The sequence below is a fragment of the Fringilla coelebs genome (assembly GCF_963513975.1).
Source record: "Fringilla coelebs genome assembly, chromosome: 3".
Taxonomy (NCBI): Eukaryota; Metazoa; Chordata; class Aves; order Passeriformes; family Fringillidae; genus Fringilla; species Fringilla coelebs.
In genome coordinates, this window is record NC_140030.1 from 81,013,855 (window position 1) to 81,034,953 (window position 21,099).

General features: G+C 38.8%; 1 protein-coding gene across 2 annotated transcripts; it reads right to left on the reverse strand.

Annotated features, from left to right (window-relative positions):
• Positions 1-449: 449 nt before the first annotated feature.
• On the reverse strand, positions 450-17,448 carry SLC30A6 (solute carrier family 30 member 6). 2 transcript variants are annotated; one of them, XM_084203218.1, is made up of 14 exons: positions 17,389-17,448; positions 14,852-14,938; positions 14,150-14,234; positions 13,064-13,106; positions 10,940-11,005; positions 10,458-10,538; positions 9,189-9,224; positions 8,274-8,368; positions 7,458-7,506; positions 5,567-5,686; positions 5,165-5,267; positions 4,772-4,819; positions 4,136-4,204; positions 450-3,079 (listed from the first exon to the last, which is right to left on the reverse strand). In XM_084203218.1, exons 1-14 carry the CDS (start codon positions 17,389-17,391, stop codon positions 2,582-2,584), a joined length of 1,383 nt encoding a protein of 460 aa, XP_084059344.1. In that variant the 5' UTR covers positions 17,392-17,448; the 3' UTR covers positions 450-2,581. The 2 variants fall into 2 exon arrangements, with proteins under 2 accessions (XP_084059344.1, XP_084059345.1); XM_084203219.1 differs by lacking the exon at positions 10,458-10,538.
• Positions 17,449-21,099: the final 3,651 nt, after the last annotated feature.

Below are 21,099 nucleotides of genomic sequence, written 5' to 3' on the forward strand. Positions count from 1 at the left end.
TAGTAGACCCAGCAAAACAGATCTGAAGTTTGACATACCTGCTCATTGAGACTGAAATATCACCCGAGAGCATCACTTAAACAATATATAGAGAAAAATAACTATAAAGTCTTGTACACAAATTACCACTTTTTCCTTGTCATTTACAAATTACACTGATTTTATTTTCCTCATATAAAAGGAGACATTTTACTCTCTGCTGATTTAACAAATGTTCTAATATATTCATAACAATAAAGCAGCTAAAAAGCTGTTCTAGTAACTAAAAGAATCTTTATCATCTGGACATATGATATATACTGTAAACAATCACTCAAAGTATTTTTGTTAAAGTGATTATATTGCACTCAGAATTCTGGGATTCTCACCCTCCCTTCTCATTTTAAATCAGAGATCAGCTTCATTTTTTAATAAAATGGAGATTTAATTTTCTATTGAAAACAAGTAAGCATGCATTCAATATAATACAATGTATTGAAAATATCAGAAAAAGTGATATCATGTGATTATGAAACTGGAGTAAGGAACAATTCTTAACCAGGCCACACAAGAGTAGCATATTGTAAACATTCTGCTGGCTCTAAGGTGTTGCAGATGCTGTAGAAAGTGCAGTCTAATTCAGCACCCAAGAGGTACAGAGAATCTGTTCAAGTGTTCTGTACTTCAGTGAATTTCCATGCAGCAACAGCACATGTAATAGACTCACAGAAAGACAGGATAATGGTGATTACTGAGTTAATACTGTCCTCATAGAAACAGAGCCAATCATTGTAACTTCATTGCAATCTTTAAATGGACGTTTGCCAGGTCATCACACTTTCTAACAGAGCAATGAAATTTTCACTCTCGCTGCAAATGAAGTACAGAACTAGATTCCCTACTTGTAGCTTACATGGACCGCATCCCAGTGGCAGCCTGGGCACTACCCTCAGCCTGAAACATCCCCAAAAAATACATCTCCATCATGCAGAATGCCACCTTGCTTTTGCAAGAATGACTCCCTCCTCCAAGCACTGGCTCAAGAAACACAGGTCATGGAGGGGGTGGGGGGGGAAGAGAAAAAAAGAGGAACGCAGTATTCTTACACAGAAAAATAAATTCTCAGCCAGTGAAGAGGCCACAGCCACAGATCTTTAAAATTAAAATGAACTCTGTTTTCTCCACTCAGATCTACATAAGAAAGATTTCTTCATCAAAGCAATTAACTTCAGGTAACCTAGGATCTTTGGAATCCCTGAGATACCACAGCTCCGTGTACCCACCTCACAGAAGTGGAGTGACTGACTTAGCACACAGATGAACAAGGTGGAAGCCAATATAAAGCACCCTGAGTTGCAACTGAAACGACAGGAATGAGCAACCCATTCCTAGACAGCCAAGAGATGCAGAAGAATGTGCAGAGGAGCAATTGTAATGTAGATACTGCACAGGGGAACAGAAAAAAACCTGAAGTATTTCTAAAAGGCCCTTCCCTGTTCTCAGAGCAGAGAAGGAAAAGACAGCAATAAGAGGGAAGAGCTCTCTGAAAAAGGCCCTGGAGAAATGCAGACACCTCAATGTACAGTAGGACAGTAATGCAAAAGCACAAGTGGTCTTGTTCCAAGTGTGCCCCAAAGGTTAAGCGCTCCAGCAGTGACTATGAACTCTCAGCGATCACTGACTTGTACTCTGGATTTAAACCAGGAATATAAATAAATTACTATTCCCCCTGGAACTATTAAAAAAATACAAACAGGAAAATACAAAGTCACAATCAAATCATAGAATACTCCCCATAGTCAAAAATGAAATACTGGCTTCAGAAACAACAGTCATCTGTTCTGTATCCTTAATAGGGTTAATCGTAAAAAAGAGGTGCTTGTAAAATCTTAAGTTTTAAGTATTTTATTTCCCAGTATATTGCTAAATAATTTTGCAGTTAAACCAAAAATAAGAAATATCAGAGATGAGTTTGGAATACTTACAACTAGAAAATGGTTGCTGAACCATCTGAATTTTTATAAAAGCATCAATAAAAATGTAAAAACACGGTCTCGCAAAATCAATTACAATCTGAAATGTCAGATTGCCTTCACAATGGCCACAACATGAATATGGATGGATTTTTGCAACCAAAAACTAATTGTGATTTGGCCCAAACATGGCTTAATACAACAATCAAACATGTCTGAAAATTGGGACTTGTATTTCCGCTATTTCCTATTCTCTCAGCTATTCAGCATCCAGTAATTTTCATTAGGAAAAAAAAATGCTACCTGGTCACAATTTTTTTCTCTTATGGAGTTGTACTGCATCTCAATACATTCTTGCATAAATGAAGAAAAGTGGATAAAAAAGATGAGTAGAAATAGACACCCTATAAAAACTACTTGAAAAGTATTGTAAATCTGCAAAATATCTGTGGCATTACACAGGCTACTGCTGATGCGAAGGAAAAAACTGCTATTTAACCTCTTCATGAATATGAACAATGCACTTGTTCCCAGCCATTCAGAATGATGTGACATTCCAAATGTTTATAAAAATTGGGTAATAAAAGAATTAAGTCAATACCCTTAATTATAATAAATAATGGTGTTTATTATGGTCGGGGCTGACCACGAGCGTTTGTTCCATATCTGCCTGGGACATTTGCAAAACCAGTTCTGAATCCTTGAGCTGCTCCAATTCCTGGTATTCCAAGTCCTTGACTGAGTACACTGCTGTAGGGTGCAGATCCATGATTAAAGCCCAATCCATAGGGCTTTGTCTGAGTGTTTAGAAGGATGACTGGACTCACATTTTTGCCTGGTGTGTTAAAGGAAAATTCTGGTGGTGGGCTGCTGGGCTTAGCTGGAGTGGAGGTAACAGGGTTCAAATTGTCAGCAGCTTTCAAAGATGGCATTGGAATAATGTGATGATCCGAAAGGTTCAGAATATTGTTTGCAATAGGCACAGATGATAAGGTAGGTCTGATCCAGTCATCTTTGAAAATCTGAACAGTCAAGGTAGAGACCAATGTGTATAATCTGTTAGTGACGTGGGCAAGGACCATTTGCTCATTTGCATCTCTCCGAATTCGGACATGGACTGATCCAGCCTAGAAAGTGACAGAAACAAGTTGGCTGTTAATTATTACTCCAATAAAGATTCCCCACATGCATTCAAGAAGAGGCAAATTATCCTGCAGAGAATTACACAAAGACCTTTTGCAGTGGAAACTACTGACTAAATTAAGAACCTTATTACAAGATACATTCTGATCTTTCCTAATGTGTTGCTCTCTTATGAACATACCAAGATCATCATTCAGGAAAAGTGAGTCTTAGAACCAAACTATACACTACAACATGTGTTGGCAGGAAAGGCAACAACTGGGGGAGCAAAATGGCTCAAAAGAACAAAATGCAAATTTAGGCATAAGTGGCAGAACAGTAAACTGAAAGCTATTTTTACATCAGAAGTAGAGAACAGAAATAGATGCCTCTTTTGTTGTTTTAAGAAGGGTGGCATAATGGAAGAAACCTGTGAAGAAATATTCTAAGAGTCTTAATTTTCCAGCTGTCAAAAAATACCTGCATCAACTTAGGAATAACCAAGTTTTGTGTAATCATTCTGTATCACAGAAGATACCCCTTCATTTCTTTCAGCTTACAGAATTATTGGTACACAACTGTAATTATTTTGCTCTACCTTCTCCCTTAGAAATGCTGAAAACATATGATTCTACTGTCTATTGTAGACCTTTGGTGCTTGAAGGGTTACAGTTATTTCTCTCTTCCTAGACAATTTACACTAACACACCATTTTGAAAAATGTTTTTTCCATAGTTTGTCATTTTCTTCACTCCAAAATACGAAAGAAATTCTACAGTTGCAAAAATGCAATGTCTGCTTTAAGCCAGAACTGCTGTATACATTAATAACATTAACCAACAACAAAGCTTTAAAAAAATGTAAAGGACAGAGGAATAAAGTACATGGACTGAGTTTTGCAATAAAGTACATGGACTGAGTACTGACTCCAAAATTTTTTTTTATAGTTAGTATTTCAGAAGAAATATCTTACTTTATGTAGATTAAAAAATTAAAGTAGTATCTGACAACTTGTATTATCCAAAAACAAAGGCTAGAAAGATAATAAAGGCATAACTTACCAAAGTGCCAAAACCTAAAGTCCAGAAATGCTCATTTCGAACTTCCAACACGCCATCCAAAGTTGAAACCTAATTTTACACAAACATCCACAAATATGAAAATAAATCAGAAGCTTCAAATCCCTTTAGAAATGTATTTTTATACATAACTGAATAACAAATAATTTTCAGTAGAAATAAAAACTCCATACAGAGAACAGATGATGTCTGTTAATGTCACTAATGCTTATCTATCGCACTTTTGCTACCCTTAAACTTCCAAATCCATCAAAAAAATTTTAAGGAACATATTTCAAGTAAGTCTTGCTGCCAAACTGAAGTATGTTCTCAACTTGATATGCTGTAATTCAACAGCTGCCTGTACTCCTTTTCCTCCTTCAACTCACATTTGTGAACCACTTCAATAATAGCTCAAATTAAAATAAAAACACCCTGCACTACTTAGACAGATTTGTCCCAGATACCTAAAAGACACTACTCATTTTGGAAAACAAGATTCATATTTTCTACATCCAACTAAAAAAAATATTAAAAAAATAACTTTAGCAAACTTCTTGGACTAGTCAGAGAAATTATTTACATTCCTGAATGCTTATTAGCTGTACACACTGTGCTATGTATTGTACACTGACTTACCTCTCTTAGAAGTTTATCTAACTGGCCAATCACATGAGGTGGGGTTGTCTTCAAAAAGTAGAAGAAAAGAAAATACAAGTTAAAATAAAGATTAAATGGCCCTGTTCAAGTAAGACAGCCCTTAAGTCTGGTCTACCCACACAAGAAACCAATGGCATTTTCATCAAATTCTTATGACTTCAGGATGCATATCTGCACAACCTTTAACAATCTTGTAGCACATCACAAATTCCTATGGGAACACTTCCTATCAACAAGCTTTAAACAGATTTCAAGAGTTTTGGTTTGGTTTTCTTTTTTTTTTTTTTTTTTTTTTTTTTTTTTTTTTTTTGTAATGCGGCCATTCAACAAAACCAAAACCACAAAATCTGTTGATTTGTGAGGCTGCCTTACCTGGAGTAGTACTTTCCCACTGTAGACACTCATGGGATACATGGTACCAAATGTCATCAAAGCAATTGCTATAGCAGAGGCTGTGTCCACAGCAAAATAATTGCTAGGGAGAAAGAGCAATTTTAAAAAAATGTTGGTATTTATGTTTTTGAAAGGCAGAACAACTTAATTATGATTCTTTTTTCATTCTTTTAAATTATATACACTTACAAAATTTTACACATGCTAATTTCATTGAACTCTTATTAATCTTGGACAACAGACAGATACATTCACAGAGTTGCACTGCCATTCATACAAAATGCAGTTCTACATCAGATAATTCCTTTCATGCAAAAAATGTATTTTCCCACAGACTGGATACAAAAAGAGCTACTGTTTTAAAACAACAACTGCACATACTTGATTTCAATGAGCATATATGTAATGCAAAGAGCCAGAGCTCCAGCAATATCAATCAAGACAAAAGGGTTCATCCGTGGCAGAAAGATGCTACTCAATCCTGGGATGATTCCACAAATACTGCAACAAAACAGAAAAAGCAATTGTCAGCCAGCTTTTCATCACTACTTTGAAATTCCAAAATTACGCCCATTATTTAGCATTTGACTTCTAACACACCTTGCTGTCATAGCACATGATGAGCACTGTAAAGGCCCCACTAATTCTGCTCAAAGGCTGCTGTCAGCAGAAATTAACCAAGTGTTTTTTTTCTGGGAACACGGCTCTATGATATAGCTGTTTCAGCTTCTGCAGCACAAGTGCTTCATGGGTTCAGTACTGGTACTACAGGGATGTACCCAGCGAGAGATTTGTGTATCGCCTGTCTTCAATCCATCTGCCACCTTGGTGTGCAAAAATGTCCTAAAGTCAAAGCTAACTAATCCATGGAATATCAAAAGAGGAAGAAGAGCAGCTAGTTGAATAGGAGGAGACCAAAAAAATGCATGAGGGAATGCTGGGAAAATTACTTATTTATAGCTATTTCCTGTCAATGGGAGTATGAAGAGAGAAAGGTGTTTCTGTACTTCCCAGTGAATGTAAGTGCATGTCACGTCCTGGAAAATTTCAAGGCAAAGACAACATGAAATATTATGTTGCTATGGTTAAAGCCAACTTACGTTTAGACATCATGTGCTGGCCTGCTTCTCTAAGAATTTTAATTAATATAATTATATACAGGTGTAGATATTTTTTAATCAGCACTGCTTCACATAACACATCTGAAATAGCTGTATCCATATTAATTCAATGGGGTTTTACTCATATTGGCTTAACTCGACACAGGTTAGCTCAAAACCCAGTAGAAATTATATCACTCTTGATATGGGACTCCTTCAAGTTATCCATCACTGTCCTTCCCCCTAAAACTGTGTTTCTACACTGATAAGAGGGAAGTTGTGCAACTGTCTGTGATTGGTATCCACCTTTTTTTTTTTAAATAAAACTTGGAAACCTAATTATTAGTCTTCCAAAAATATTTCAAAGATTTTGGTTCTGATGATGTAACATCTTATACCCACATAAAATCAATTCATCTGTTACCAAGTCAGCACTCTCTGCTCTCCTTAACTGTAAAAAAGATCACGAGATGCAGAAACAGATGGGTTTTGAAGCATACTTAACATGTTTTACAACTTGGTTTAACATTTTTCTTTTGATACTGACAGATAGTTGGAAGAACGTGTATGGATAAAAATAAACTTCCCTGACATCTGACAAACCTATTTGCAAACAATGTTATCTTGCACTCAGCTATCCAATACAAGCAAGACAGTTAACAGACAAGACAAATGAGCAACACTGCTTATATCCCTGGAAGACACAGACTTTCCAGTTTCCTGCTGGACAAGTGAGGAGTTTCCATAGCTATGGTTCAGTGAGTAACCTGTTTCCTATATCACATTTAAACTCAACCATCTGAAACATTTGTCCAGCCCACAAAGTAAATAAACATAAATTATTACCAAATATATCACTTGGTAATGCATGTTGTGAAATGCAGTTCAAATATGTACTAGATAATGCTAATTTTCCTATTCTCACCCAAAGAGAATCACATACAATGTACTGAACATATATATTCAAAAGGAAAGATACCCAGAAATACATATTTCTGTTAGATTGATGTATCTGGGAAATACAGGAGACAATGTTTGCTGCAGAGTTCATACATGAGACCTGCAGTAGGTAAAGTTTATGCCTCAAAACCCCTCCAAAATGTTATTATACACACAGAACCAACATTGTCTTCCAGAAGCTAATGATTCTGAAAAACAATATAAAGCTTTACCTTCTACTAAGATCTGCAACATGTTCCTGAAGCCAACTTGTGCTGGCAGCTGCAAAAGAAAGAAGGTAAACAAGTTACCACAATTTTAAATACTGTTTTAAAGTTACTACATTTTAAAGTACACACAAGTTTTATTTTAAGGGAAGAATTCAATAAATACACTGTGAATGAGTAAATATATCTCGACAGATACCATGGCACTTGAAAAAAGACCCATGTCTGTAATTTCCAGGCAGCAAGTACAACATCCATCTCTCATAATAATTTTAACTGATTAAATACAAATATAATTGCAGGTTATAACCATGATCTTTTATATAATATAGTGTAAAACAGATATTTTTAACTATGGACAATTTATAGGACAATTACAACAGGACAATTTACAATTGCAGGAATGACTGCAAAACTACTTCACAATGAAAAAGGTAAAAGAGCTTTTCATTTACCAATGAAAAGGAAAAAAGAACTGTTGCATTAACTTATTTTCTAATCCATTAATACATCCATAAAATGTGCTGAAAGTTCTGGTATCTGTCACATGACATTCACGGGTTGCATTCAAAAAATTGAAAATAAAGGATACTGCAGCATTAAAATAATATCATATTAATGACCTCAGACTACTCAGAGCCTTATAAGCAAACTGGAGTTGAAAATCAGATGGCAATTCTACTGCACAAAGTTACATTAACAGAGGTAACAGTAATATACAACCACTAGTTAAGGAAGTTACCAGATGAGTTATACCTTGATAAAAATAGGAACATTAACATTTTTTTCTCAATTCTTGTTACAGTCTAATTTATCACATACCTTCAGAGACATAAGCAAAAGGCTTATTCTTAATGGAAAGCATTGTAAATAAGTTGAAAAAGAGAGCCACAAAAGTACCAACCAGCAGTCGTCCCCTAGGGAGGGGAAAAAAGGTGTCTTAATTTCCCATCATCACAGAACATGTCATCAAGCTGTAACTACCAATAACAGTGTAAAAATATTTTGCTTGGTGTTCACTGAGGCTGAAAACCAGTAGGATAAACTAGTGTAATGTTTAGTAACCAGCAGTGTATAATCATTGTAAGGATTATACGAGATCAATGAACTTTGTACTTTACTGTTATCACACAACGTTTATAATGTTGAGTAACAGCTCTTAACCAATTGCATAAATGATAATATTGAGTAACAGCTCTTAACCAATTGCATAAATGCACACACATATCTATTTGCCCATTGAAGGTACAACACATTGTCCCCTCAGCAGCACAGCTAAGAAGCTTAGCTTTCTATGGAATTTTGCCATATACCCCCAGCCTTCTTCTACAACTACTTCAACATACATTCCACATCCCCTTCCTTTGCCCCATAACACTTTTTTTATAGAAAGTGGTCTTTATAGTCTGAACCCTCTTTGCAAAACCTTCAGTTCTCTGGTGACCACAGCATCCTTCCCCCCACATACCAGGCCTTCCAAGAGGCCACAAGAAGAAAAGGAACTGAACTAGGAAAAGCAGCAATATGCAGCTAGATCACTATTTGAGATAACGTGAGTAATAAATTTCAATTGTACCTCGAAGAGGACTGTTTGCGGTATAGCTTGCACATGGTTTGAAACAAATGCCAAGGCATCAAAAGCAATTTGGTACTGAAAGTACTTGCATAACTAATATATGCTAGATAACAATTAGAAACATAAAAGGACACATTTTACATGCCAAAATAATTTCTTACGTGTGTATCTCAGGCTGTTCCAGAAACCGCTCCGCACTACAAGAATAATTGAAAATGTGAGTTATACTCATACAGTAAAGCCTTGATACCTGAAGCATGTTTTTACAGTTCCTTAGCATTAGCTGCCATTCATGAACAAAAACTGATAGATAAAGTACTGCAAAAAAAATGACTGCTTAAATAAACACAGCAACTTTTATAAGCAATGAAAGCATTTAACACTGAATCAAAGCAGATGTGATTTAGATTTCCCAAATATTTCCAAACTGTGCCAGCTACCATGAATGCTGCCTACATGATAAAAATATGCTTGTAAATGAACATGCAAAAAAATATTGCTACTGGCACCACCACCAGTGTTGGTGACCACAACCAAGTCTGAAATTCCTGACTTAAAGCCTCACAGTAAGCAAGGGTCAAATAAAGTAGACATTGGATACTGTGGTGGAGATACAGATCTTTTTTCACCCACCAGTGAGTTAACAAATGAGCTTGAGCTGTAACAGAAAAATCTGCTAAGTTTGTGGAATTTCCTAAAATTGATGTTGGAAAACTTGGAAGTTTTGACAGAGGGTGATTCATTCCAGTAGACTGTCACTTTAGTACACTGACCTTATACTATAAAGTTGCTAAGTTGTTAATACAGCCCTTTACACAGAAAATAGAGCATTTGAAAAAAATAAGAGAAGGTATACTGTTGCAGTTTAAAATTCCAGATGCTAAAAAAAGGCTCTTCATCTTTAAAAACAAAAATAATATTTTAGGCTAACCTCCTGAAATACAAATGCTCCCAAGTATACATAGTATGGCAAATTAATACTTGAGCAAACTTTGAGGGAGTGAAGTAGTTGATGCTTCAAACATTCAGCTCCTTCATATATTATGAAGCTGCTTTGACTTCAAAAAGCAACGGAAGTAAAAATAAAAAACTTTTATTTGTTAATGAGCTTACAAAAGTCGAAATGCATAAGGAAATGCATTAAATTAATTATGGAACCTTTTGGAAAAAGTATTCTTAAAACCATTGAATCTTTCCCTAGAGAGCTTTTTAAGAACATTTATCAATTCCCATCTTTACATCTAAAGCCTACATGAAGTGTAGTGAATGTAAGCAAGCAGTAAGGTTTAGCAATATTTTTTTAATATCTTTTAAGTTTTTTTCTACAGTATCTCTTTACATACAGCACTCGTAGAATACACGTGCTTTTGGTTGATCTGGACTATACCTTCATATGCTATAAAATTAAAGAAAACAGTACATAACCCTACCTTTCTTTCAGTATAAAAAGAGCACCAAGCTGTGCCAGAACTGTAGATGCAAATACAGCTAGAACTTCAAACCTTTCAAACCTGAAATTTGAGAATCAAGTTTAGAAACACTGAACATTGAACAATTCATCCAACAGAATCTTTTCTGTGCAAGAACCAGCAGGATACACCTACTTCTTCTAATTCATTCAACAGCAGACAGATGGGAAGAAACTGAAGGTTTTATGGAATAGTCACTATTTTCAGTTTCTTTTAACCCTCCACTCATCAGAGACACCTTAAAATTAAGCATTTCTTAATTCTTCTTCCTGTCCATCCCCTACTCTGTAATTGTTCTTTACAGTAAGTCCTGCCCCTCCCCATTTCTAGGCTCTTTCACACACAGAGTATTAGTAATGGCTGTTCAGGGATCCAGGCAATGACAGTGAGCAACATATGAAATGCTGTATTATCAAACACTACATCTTGCTATTAGTACTTACCCAAATGAATAGATTGGGCTGGGTTTCTTCATCATTACCCAGTAGCTTATTAGACATGTTACCAAACTGAAAAAAGGGGGAGAATTAGACTGTGATAAATAACAGCAGCCTTTACAAACTGCATAATCTACAAATACACACTTGAGCCACCAGAACTCAACACACAAATACAGCCACATCTTGTCCTGAACTCAACCTCCATCACTGTCCCAGTGATGTTCTAAATGATCCTTATGTGCTTTCTGAACTTGCCTAGAAATGCTGTAACCTGAGAAATGTTGCTTAAATGAGAAGGAAGCTGATAAGCAAGACTGAAGAGTGGGAGAAAAAGCAAAGAAATCTCTCCATTAAAGCCTTCTTTTAGAGATATACCATGAATTAGATTTGGTACTCTTGAGTAAGTATCAGGCCACACCAAGTATGGCCTTTCTTTTACACAGTGTAATTTCTCTATGTAATTTGTCTATGGCCAAAACAGACTAACTTTCTTTGGCTGCATTCAACTACATGAGCTCTGATCTAGCTGGCCATTCACTGACAGCCACAGGTCTCTCTTGCTATCTTCTGTCCAAATTTTTCTCTCATACTGAACATCTAGAATTCCAATTATTTTGCAATCTCCAGGTAGTAGTCAGAATGACAAGGATGAGTATAGTTTCCTCTGCCTATTTTTCCTCTATTGAACAATTTTTTCTCTCCTGAACAAATTTTTCAACTGGAATCCACATAGATTCAGCACCATCTGTGCTTTCATGCAGTCCTTTTGGAATTAATAACAATGTTAAATCAGACTGGACCAAGAACTCATCCCTACAACTGATGAACAATCACATCCTCACAACTTGATTCTCAGCAGTGTAGAATAAAAAGTAAAAGTAAAAAGGAAGTAATACTGTTCATATACAAAGCCATAAACTCATATTCTCAGTGAGACTACTATATGCAACCAGGCAATGACAGAAAGAAAAGAAGCAGAAATTGATTTTTGCAGCAGAATTACTGAGCACTGCTCTCCCTTACAGCAAATCAAAATTCTTGAAAGAGATTGCTATGAGTTAGAATAATCTTCTAGTCCAATTAGCCCCTAATTAACCTAAGACAGGAGTGCCTGGGGTTGTTCCACCTTCTTCTAAAACTAGAAGAAAAAAGAATTCCATACAAACGGGAAGTATAACATCAACACTTTCCCCAATTTCCCCAAGGTGAAAAAGGTATTTTGAGCAAGATGACAAAAATTCAGTAGATACAAAATTCTAAGAGAAAGACAAGATTCACTAGAGTCAAATCTTAATGCTAGTGCAGACACAGAACAATTTTTTTTGTGTCTATCTCAACAAGTCATTTTTGTTTCTGCATGTTTGCTGATGTAATTTATGACTGTTTTACTGTAAGTCAGATAAGTTATAGTAGGTAATGGATATATGTATGACTCAGAAAGCTGATCTATACCTTTTATAAGATAGTGAAACAGCAAGGAAGGTAATGTAGGCTAATACTTTTAAAATATCTACATTTTATTTCCCAACCACAGCTAACATTCTGTGTCTTAGATAAGAACTGAATATATTTTATGTCTGTATTATGAATATTAGCAAAAGTGTTCAGAACTATCATACTAAAAGTTGTTTTAATAAGATTTTCTTAGAATACAAGAAAAATACTGAAAATATCTGATGACCTTATGTGGAGAATACTTGGTATCTAGCTTGCGAAATAATTTTGAAATAGAATTACATGCTTCTTGTTTCCTGATGTTAAAACTGAGGGTTACTCCACAATCAGTGACTATGGCATTAGGAAAACGTTCTGAGAGAACAACCAGACAACGGTTTTGTGCCATGCTGTTTTATGTTGTCACACATCTACACAAAGAAATCTATGACTGAACTGATCAGTTACTAGTCATTCTCAATATAGCTATGGTCATTCTCAATATATCTAATAAACAGATAAATACAATCCACTTATTGTGTGCAATTTTATACTCATTAAGCTATATTCAAACCAATGACTGTTTCTATACTGTTGACTAAGTTACATGTCTTTGAACCTGTAAGTAAATTTTAAATGTACAGAAATATACAGACAAAATGAACAGTAAGACAAAATGGGAAAAAAACTCACCTGAAAAGGTCAAAGATTGTCAAATATGTGTAAGCAGTTAAAGCTGTAAAGAAAAGTAAATATTAAAATTTAATATTTAATTTTTCAATGCAAAAATCACTTGTATTCTAAGTCCCTTTTGTGCAGCTCTTTTCAGTCTTCTACCTACATAAACTGCCTCTGCTGATAGAACAAGCCTCTGTTATTCTAAATACACCAATATATTTAATGTCATAAGCAGGCTGATTATGGCAATCCTAATTCAACTAAAGCACATAATAAAGCCCAGATACAACAGTTATCACATTTGTGACTAAGTTGTGACAAGGAATTTAGGTACTGGAAAGTCAGGAGATCTTCCAGAAATACATCACTTATCAAAGTAAGAGATCTCTTATGTGTGCTATTGCAGTGAAAAGTAGGTTGAACTGAATATTTTACTTGTTTTGCATTTCTAACCTATCTTGAAACTGCAAGAAAACCTACTGCAAAAATCAAAAATTAAACCAGCATTCTATTCTCAGTGCAGGTGATGGGAAGCACATTGAAGCCCCCATCCAAAAGAAGCAGGCACACAAAACTGCATTGGGTCTGGCTGGTCTGGAGCTCATTTCCCCACAGCAGCCTTCACAGTGCTGTGCTTTGCAGCAGCAGCTACAGAGGTGTTGGAAACACTCCAGTGTTTGGCTACTGCTGAGCATTCCTTGGAAGCAAAGCCTTTTCCACACTACAAACATCCTCATTCAACTACAAGTGAGGGTCTCTGCATGTCACTGGTGCTACTTATACACAGAACAGGTTTGAGGACTAGTAACTCAAAAGCCTACTTGTTTTCAGTCTTAAAGATGAAGAAGCTACTGCAGGAAGCAAACGGCCAGCAAGACTGAAAAACTGCAAACTCTGAAGACTTCCACCCATCCAAACTCATCTGTGAAAAATGCTTCTAAGCTGATTGTGGCAAATCAAAAGGAAGCACTTTCTGAACCTGGCTGTGCAAACCCCTAACTCCACTGAGTACTGGATTTGGTTTTTTCAGTCAGCTGGAACTCCACAAGCTAAGAAACACATAGTAGTTCGTTGTAGTTTCAACACACGAGAGCCACCTACCTATGCTGTTTGTAGAGCTGCACCACATGAGCAGGAAGCCAATACATATTAAATTTATAGCACCAAACAGTAAAATCTTCCAGGACTGTTGATGAGAATAAATATGTATTTTACACCTTCCAAAATTTACAAGACAGAAATATATCTATCTGGTCTTAAAAAAAAAATATTGCACTACTTGGTCATGCAAACAGAACTGGCTTCTCATCCCTCCCAAAAATTCACCACTCATTTCAGAACAGCAAGCCCTTACTCTATTTTAAACCTTACAGATTATTTTAAAACTCATTTATGAATGCCACCATGCTTAAAATACCTTTTTGGTCTAAAAAAACCCCCATCCATTTAGAATATTTGCATTTCATTACAGCAGACATTACATCTGACTTTTGAATACCAACTCATGCAACTTTATATTACTGGGTTCCTTTATTTGTGCTGAAACTTTGGTCCCAAAAACATCTGAATACATTCAGATTACAGTTCCACTGAGCCCATCAGATATAATTCTGGAGAACACTAATTCACAGGGACAATGCAAGAAGCAATACAACTTCAAAGACTTCAAAGATTATTTATTAAAGCACAGCTAGAAAAAGTCAAAGAAAAAAATTCATAATAGACTTAAGTTAATAGTGTATTTGAACTTATTTCAGCTAATGCATTTTTATTATAATTATGACTTTTTTAAGCAATACTTACCCTTCTGTCTGCTGCAACCAACCTAAATTCATGCGTTAGCTTTCCAACAAATGATCTCTGTGATTTGCGGAACAGGTGTATTGTCCCCTTAAAAAAAATCAACAGTTTAATTAAAAACTTTACTTACACCATAATTTAAATTAGCAAAAAGGACATCTTCATTATCATAATTATTTTCATAATTATATCAAAGGGTGATACTTTTTGTTAACCAGAAATATATCAAAGTTTAAACTCAACAATATTTTGGTAACCATTTCACATGGTTTATTACATTAGAAAAGGACAAATTACTTAGAATCAAGCTTCATTTAGACATAATCCAGAACTCAGTTTTACTGGAAAAGACACTAAAGTATCACTTAAAGAGTGGGTTTTAACTTTTATTTAGATGAAACTACTACAAGACAGTTTTAAAACACGAATATTTTTCTTCATCAAAGCACACTTTCCACCCAAAGGCAATCAATTTATTAAACAGGAAAATATTGTTTATAGATCTATAAAGGAGAACCCATCACAGAAGTAAAAACAATGCTGGTGATGTGGTGGACACAAGGCCAGAATGAAACATACCAACAATCCTGGCTGTGACTTAACCTAAAGGGCTGCTACATGGCTCTCCTGCAAGTGTGACAGGGAACAGACTACCAGAGAAATTCATCTGCCATGACACTTTTCTCCCTTTCCTTGGAGGATCCAAGCTTCTGGTCGTCCTCTGTTCTGCTTCCCCCACAAAGAAGTAAGCTTTCCACGTGAAAAAACCTTCTGATTTGCAATAGAAATTTGTGGACTTGTAATGACAGACCATAGTCTGTCATCTGCAGCTGTTTGGGACCAGATTAAATAAGGCTTAATTTTAAGCTATCACACCTTAGCTGCCAGCAGAAGGCAAAAGGACATACTAATGGGCTCTTCACCAAAATAAATTCAATTAACTTTCAGACACTTTGTCAACACAGCTGCATTTCAAATTATCTGAGAAACACAAGTGTGCCATGAATTAAATTTAAGCACTACTACATATCCCAAGTTTCCCAAGTTTAGCTCATCTGGGACAAAACACGGGCACTTACTCTTTTTTTTTATTAGCAAGTCATTACATGATAATTTTAATTCTTAACAGATACATGCAGGATGCCAGAACACCTCAGAAAGCTTTTCTAACAGGCAGCGGACAGCCTGCTTATGAAAGCTGCTGTGTTACAGAATCACAAAGAATCACGGAATATCCCGAGTTGGAAGGGACCCACAAAGATGACAGCAGCGCAGCTCCTGGCCCTGCACAGGACACCCCACCATGTACCCAAGGGTGTTGTCCAGACACTGCTTGAGCTCTGCCAGGCTGTGCTGTGACCACTTCCCTGGGGAGCTGTGCCAGTGCCCAGCCACTCTCTGGGTGAAGAACCTTCTCCTGATACCCAACCTAAACCTGCCTGGCACAACTCCAGGCCATTCCCTCGGGTCCGGTCACTGGCACCACACTGCAGAGAGCGGTGCCTGCCGCTCCTGTTCCCTTGACAAGGAAGGTGTAACTGCAGTCAGGGCTGCCCTCAGTGCCCTGAGGCTGAACAGACCCAGCGACCTCAGCCACTCCTCACACGGCTTCCCCTGCAGACCCCTCACATCTCCGTAGCCCTCCTTGTCCCCTTCGCAGCCACTGCTTTCCCAGACTGTTGGCACTGTGTCCACAGCCCGGCCACACGGTGCCACACCTCCGTGTTTACAAAGGATGCCGTGCAGCAGAGCTGTGGACTCTGTGCCACAGGGGACCTGTGCAAACTCAGGCAGGCCCCGGGACAAGCTCCAGCTCGGCACGTGTTGTACCTCGGCATGAAGGCATCCCTCGATCCCACAGCTCTGCCCACAGCTCGGTGCTGGCCAGGGCGGCTGCCCCACACCTCAGCCGGCCCCTGAGGTGCCAGAAGAGCTCCAGAAGGCGTGTTTCTGCAGCCAGCAGCGCTGTCTGCTCCAACAGGTGACAGCACCTGTTATGGATACCGATGTCACTCCAGCGGGGCTCAGCACGACAAGGGAACATTTCGCCGCCCAGACGAGCACGCACACGCGGCGGTCGTGCCCAAAAGATCGGGTTTTCGTCTTAGAGAAGCGAGCCACAGAGTGACAGCCCCGACACCGGGGAGCAAGCGCACTATAACCTGTTTGTCCTGCGGCGAGTCCCAGCTCCCTGACCGCTGTGCCGCTGACGGAGAACTCCGAGGCTCACACCGCAGCCCGGCGACCCCGTGGGAGTGGCACCTCCGGCACAGGAGCGCCCCACGGCCCCGGCACCCGGCCGGGCCCTGCCCGCGGCGCCGGCGCTCGAGGGGCGGGCGGGGAGCCCCGGGGAGGAAACACGGCACGGGCACCGCCGCCCCGCGCCGCCCCCAGGCCCGCTCCGGGCCGCGCCAGCCCGGACGCCCCGCGGCGCCGCCGCCCCGGCGAGGGAGCGGGCGCTTCCAGCAGCCCCCGCACCCCGTGTTCCACGCACGAGTTTCCTTCCCCTTCCCTCCTTGCCCCCAGCAGGGGCCACTCACCATATTACTCCCCGCAGCGGAAGAGACGGCGCCATGCGAGGCCGGAAGGGGCGGGAGAGGTTCCCGTCGCCGCGGCAACCAGCGGGCCCGGCGGGACACGTGGCGGAAGCGGCGGCCGCCGGGAGCCGGCTGCGGCTGCGGCTCCGTCCCGGTCCCGCGGGATGTGCGGGCCCGGCCGCCCTTCCCTCGCTCCTCCCCGGCCAGCGGCAGGCTGAGGTGGAGGCCCGCCTTGGGATATGAAGGTCTTGTCTGCCGCCTCCCCGCACTTGTGCCGTTCATCTGCCCGCTGCCTGCGGGAGCCAAGGAAAGGGCTCCCACGGGTGGTTCCATCGCAGACCTGTGATCATCGCAGACCGGCCTGTGATCAAACACCACCATGTTAACTAAACCATAGCACTGGGTGCCACGTCCAGTCTTTCCCTTAAACACCTCCAGGCATGGTGACTCCACCACTTCCCGGGCAGCCATTCCAATATCTAACCACCCTTTCTGTGGAGAAATTCTTCCTGGTATTCAACCTAAACCTCCCATGGCACAGCTTAAGAGTGTCGTAGTCCTACACCTATCACAGTCTGTCACGATACTCCACTAAAGCAATTCCACAGGGATGGGTTTGCTTCCCAGTACGAGCATTCCTCCGTCCCCACCGCCAGCCGCGGTGCCCGGCGTTAAGGGCGCTCAGGACACAGCCTGCAAAAGGCATTTCTTTTCCCCAGCAAACCCCCCAAAGGACAGCAGCTCTCCAAACTGCAGGAATTATGTTGAAAATTTAGTCATTTGTTGTGTGGTGAGATCCTCAGAAGTGCTCCCGTTGCTCCGAAGATGATGAACATTGGAAGCATGGCAGTGCAGAGCAGGGATCCGCAGGCAGCCCAGCCCCATCCCAGAGCCAGCTGCTGTCCAAAGCGGGCTTGGAGAGAGGATCCTGCTGCCGAGGCTCTGGAACGCCGCGACACAAGGTGACAGCGATCCCCCGGGCAGCGTGGCCAGCAGATGGCTTCAGTGTGCCCAGAAATTCCTGTCAGAAGGAATGTGTACGGCAGGACCGCTTTGCATGGAAAGTACAACGAAATCCAGAACAGAAGTCATCATGAAGTTCAGCTGTTAAGAAAAATTGTGTTGCAAAGCATCTGCATGGGATTGAATGTACTTAAAGATTTATTCACAAAACAGCTTATTTATTATTTGTTATTATTTGCAAAGTAAGTGAGAAAGAGAGGAATAAAAATTGAAGTGATATATTTTATTAATTGTGCCTAGGAAGAAACTTGAAACAACCTTCAGTAACACTGCCTTAATCTTTGTTCCTTTAAAGAGTCTGTTCAGTTCTCCAGTACCCATAGTTGAAAATGTTATTTGCATCTCACCTGTTCTGTAAAGCATACCAAAATATTTGCCTGACTGTGGGTGAGAGATAGGCCTGTACATCAAATCAAACCAGGAACAATCCAGTCTTTAATCTGCTTCACAGTTAAGTTGTGTGTATTTTCTCCTGTTCCTATGCATTTGCAGAACATGTGATTTTATTATTGATTTAAAAAAAAAAAAAGATAAAATAATTTTTACTTTCTAGATTTTGAGTGTACCTTAGAGGTGTCATTAATTAAGAACAACTATCAGACTTATCAGGCAGTTGTACTCTTTAGGATATATTTAATGTCTCAGACCTCATTCTAAGTTCTTGGCTGTAATCAGTAAGCTTTTTTCCACTGTATGGAAGAAGTTTTAAAAACTATTTGCAGAAAATAGATTTGTGCTTTATAGAATCTGGATGACAGGCAAAAAATTCAAACTGCAGCTGCTGCCTCCATTCAAATTTAATGAGGAAATCAGAACTCTGATGAACCACTGTATAATTTGCTCCACAAAGTTGTTTGGTTCCTTCATAATTGACATAGTATTGGGCTTTTTGATTTTTTTGATGTCACAGGGTATTTCTTCCCAGAAGAGGCCAATAGTTAGTTATTAGAAACTGCACTCGAGGAAGTGTCTTCACAGAGGAAAAATTCTACAATAGCACAGCTGATACAAGCATTCTGCATATAACAAAACTAAGAGTCTTCAAGGATGTCTTACTGTGGCAAGTTTGAGGCCTTTTAGAAATTACTAAAATGAGATTTGAAGATAACAGAAGTTACAGACTTAGAAAGAACATAGTTTTGTTACAGTATACACTTGCCAAAAAAGTGGAATTTTCAAAACTATGTGGTAAAACCACCACACTTTGCTCAATAGGTTGTTTGTAGGCTGATATTCTGAAAAATATGTGGAATTTTTTAATATAGCTGCAACACAGCACTTGGAATAATCCCACCAGTGTTGAGAGATGGATTTTAGTTAAATTGTATTTTTCTGCCTTCACCAGTACATGTATTTTCTGTTTTATCATGATACATAGAATAAAAACTAACTTAGAAAAGTTGCATAACTGTCTTCCCCAGAGCCTTATGAACGCTTGAAGGAAGCAGGCACAGGCTGGATTTCACAAGTTCACAACATATTTGGAAATTTGCAGAAAGATAGCATGATTGGGGGGAAGAAAAGCCAACAACAAAAAAACCAAAACAAAACAAACTCCACCCAAACAAACAAACAAACAAACAAAACCCCACAAAAACCCCACGACCCAGGAAGTTTTAACTTACTTCTTTCTCACTTTTCTCTAGCAAACTTAGAACACTGTAATACAGAAATAAATATCTGAGATACACCAGCATCTAACACTAGGCATGCAGCCTTGTCTCCCCTCCTTGGCTGGAATGGGAAAGATTTAATGAGTCCAAGATAAACTTCAGTCCAGGGTATGCTGCCAAAACCAAAATCTCTGTAGATTTCAAAATAGCAAACAGTGGGATATGTTTTTTCACACTCTTCTTTCTTCACTGATTTAATTTATCTGATTATCTCCTGTACAAGAATAAAATATTTGAATGTCTGTAACCTATACACAAAATTACCAACAGTAATCATGTTAGTGGTACAAAAGCTACCTCCAAGCAGTACTATTTCAGCCAAAGAGAGGTAACTTGGATAGACACCAGTGGTGTCTTTCCGTCCTAAGGAATTATTCCTTGACAGAAGCAGGAATAACTCACATGCTTCAGTCCAAAACACTTGGTTTTCTCCTCCTTGCTGTATTGATTTTTATTTGGTTGGTTTGTTTTAGCAGTGGTTGACATGATGATGTGTGGAAGGCAGTGGTCATGGCTGTTTTTTGAGAGACCCCTCATGCTGCCAGATATGTAATATTAAAATGAGTCTTTAAAAAATGAAGTTTGATTAATTTTACCTTCAGGATATAACTGTAATAACAGAACACCCTCCCACCCCCACCCCCATAGCTGTAAGCAGTCCAGATGCAGCCTCAATCAATTACAAATTGTAAGGTAATGGGGATAAGTAAAGAAATTATATTGTTAACTCAGAATAAACAGCAGCACTCTCCCCCAAGCAAAAGAAAAGCCATTTTGAGGCCAAGAAAATTTGCTCCAAGTTTTTCAGGACTTTCCCATGACCAGCAGAATTAGTTATGTGAAAACTCCTGGTTTTCACCATGATCTAGCAAGACTAGGATAAGCACACACTTTTCAGTTTAAGCACATTTATTTACGAAGTAGCACTTCTGTTTACATTAGTTTTAAGAACTTGAGTTATGTTCTTTAGAAACTGATTTATTTACATATTTATTGTTCCATCATCTGGTATACAACA

Bases quoted from the DNA above. Each gene is read 5' to 3' on its own strand.
- SLC30A6 (XM_084203218.1), bottom strand. The intron at 10,539-10,939 runs GTAAGTACTAAT...CTCAAATTTCAG, and splicing joins AGCCCAATCTATTCATTTGG to GTTTGAAAGGTTTGAAGTTC. The intron at 5,268-5,566 runs GTATGTGCAGTT...CTTTCTCCCTAG, and splicing joins TATATGCTCATTGAAATCAA to CAATTATTTTGCTGTGGACA.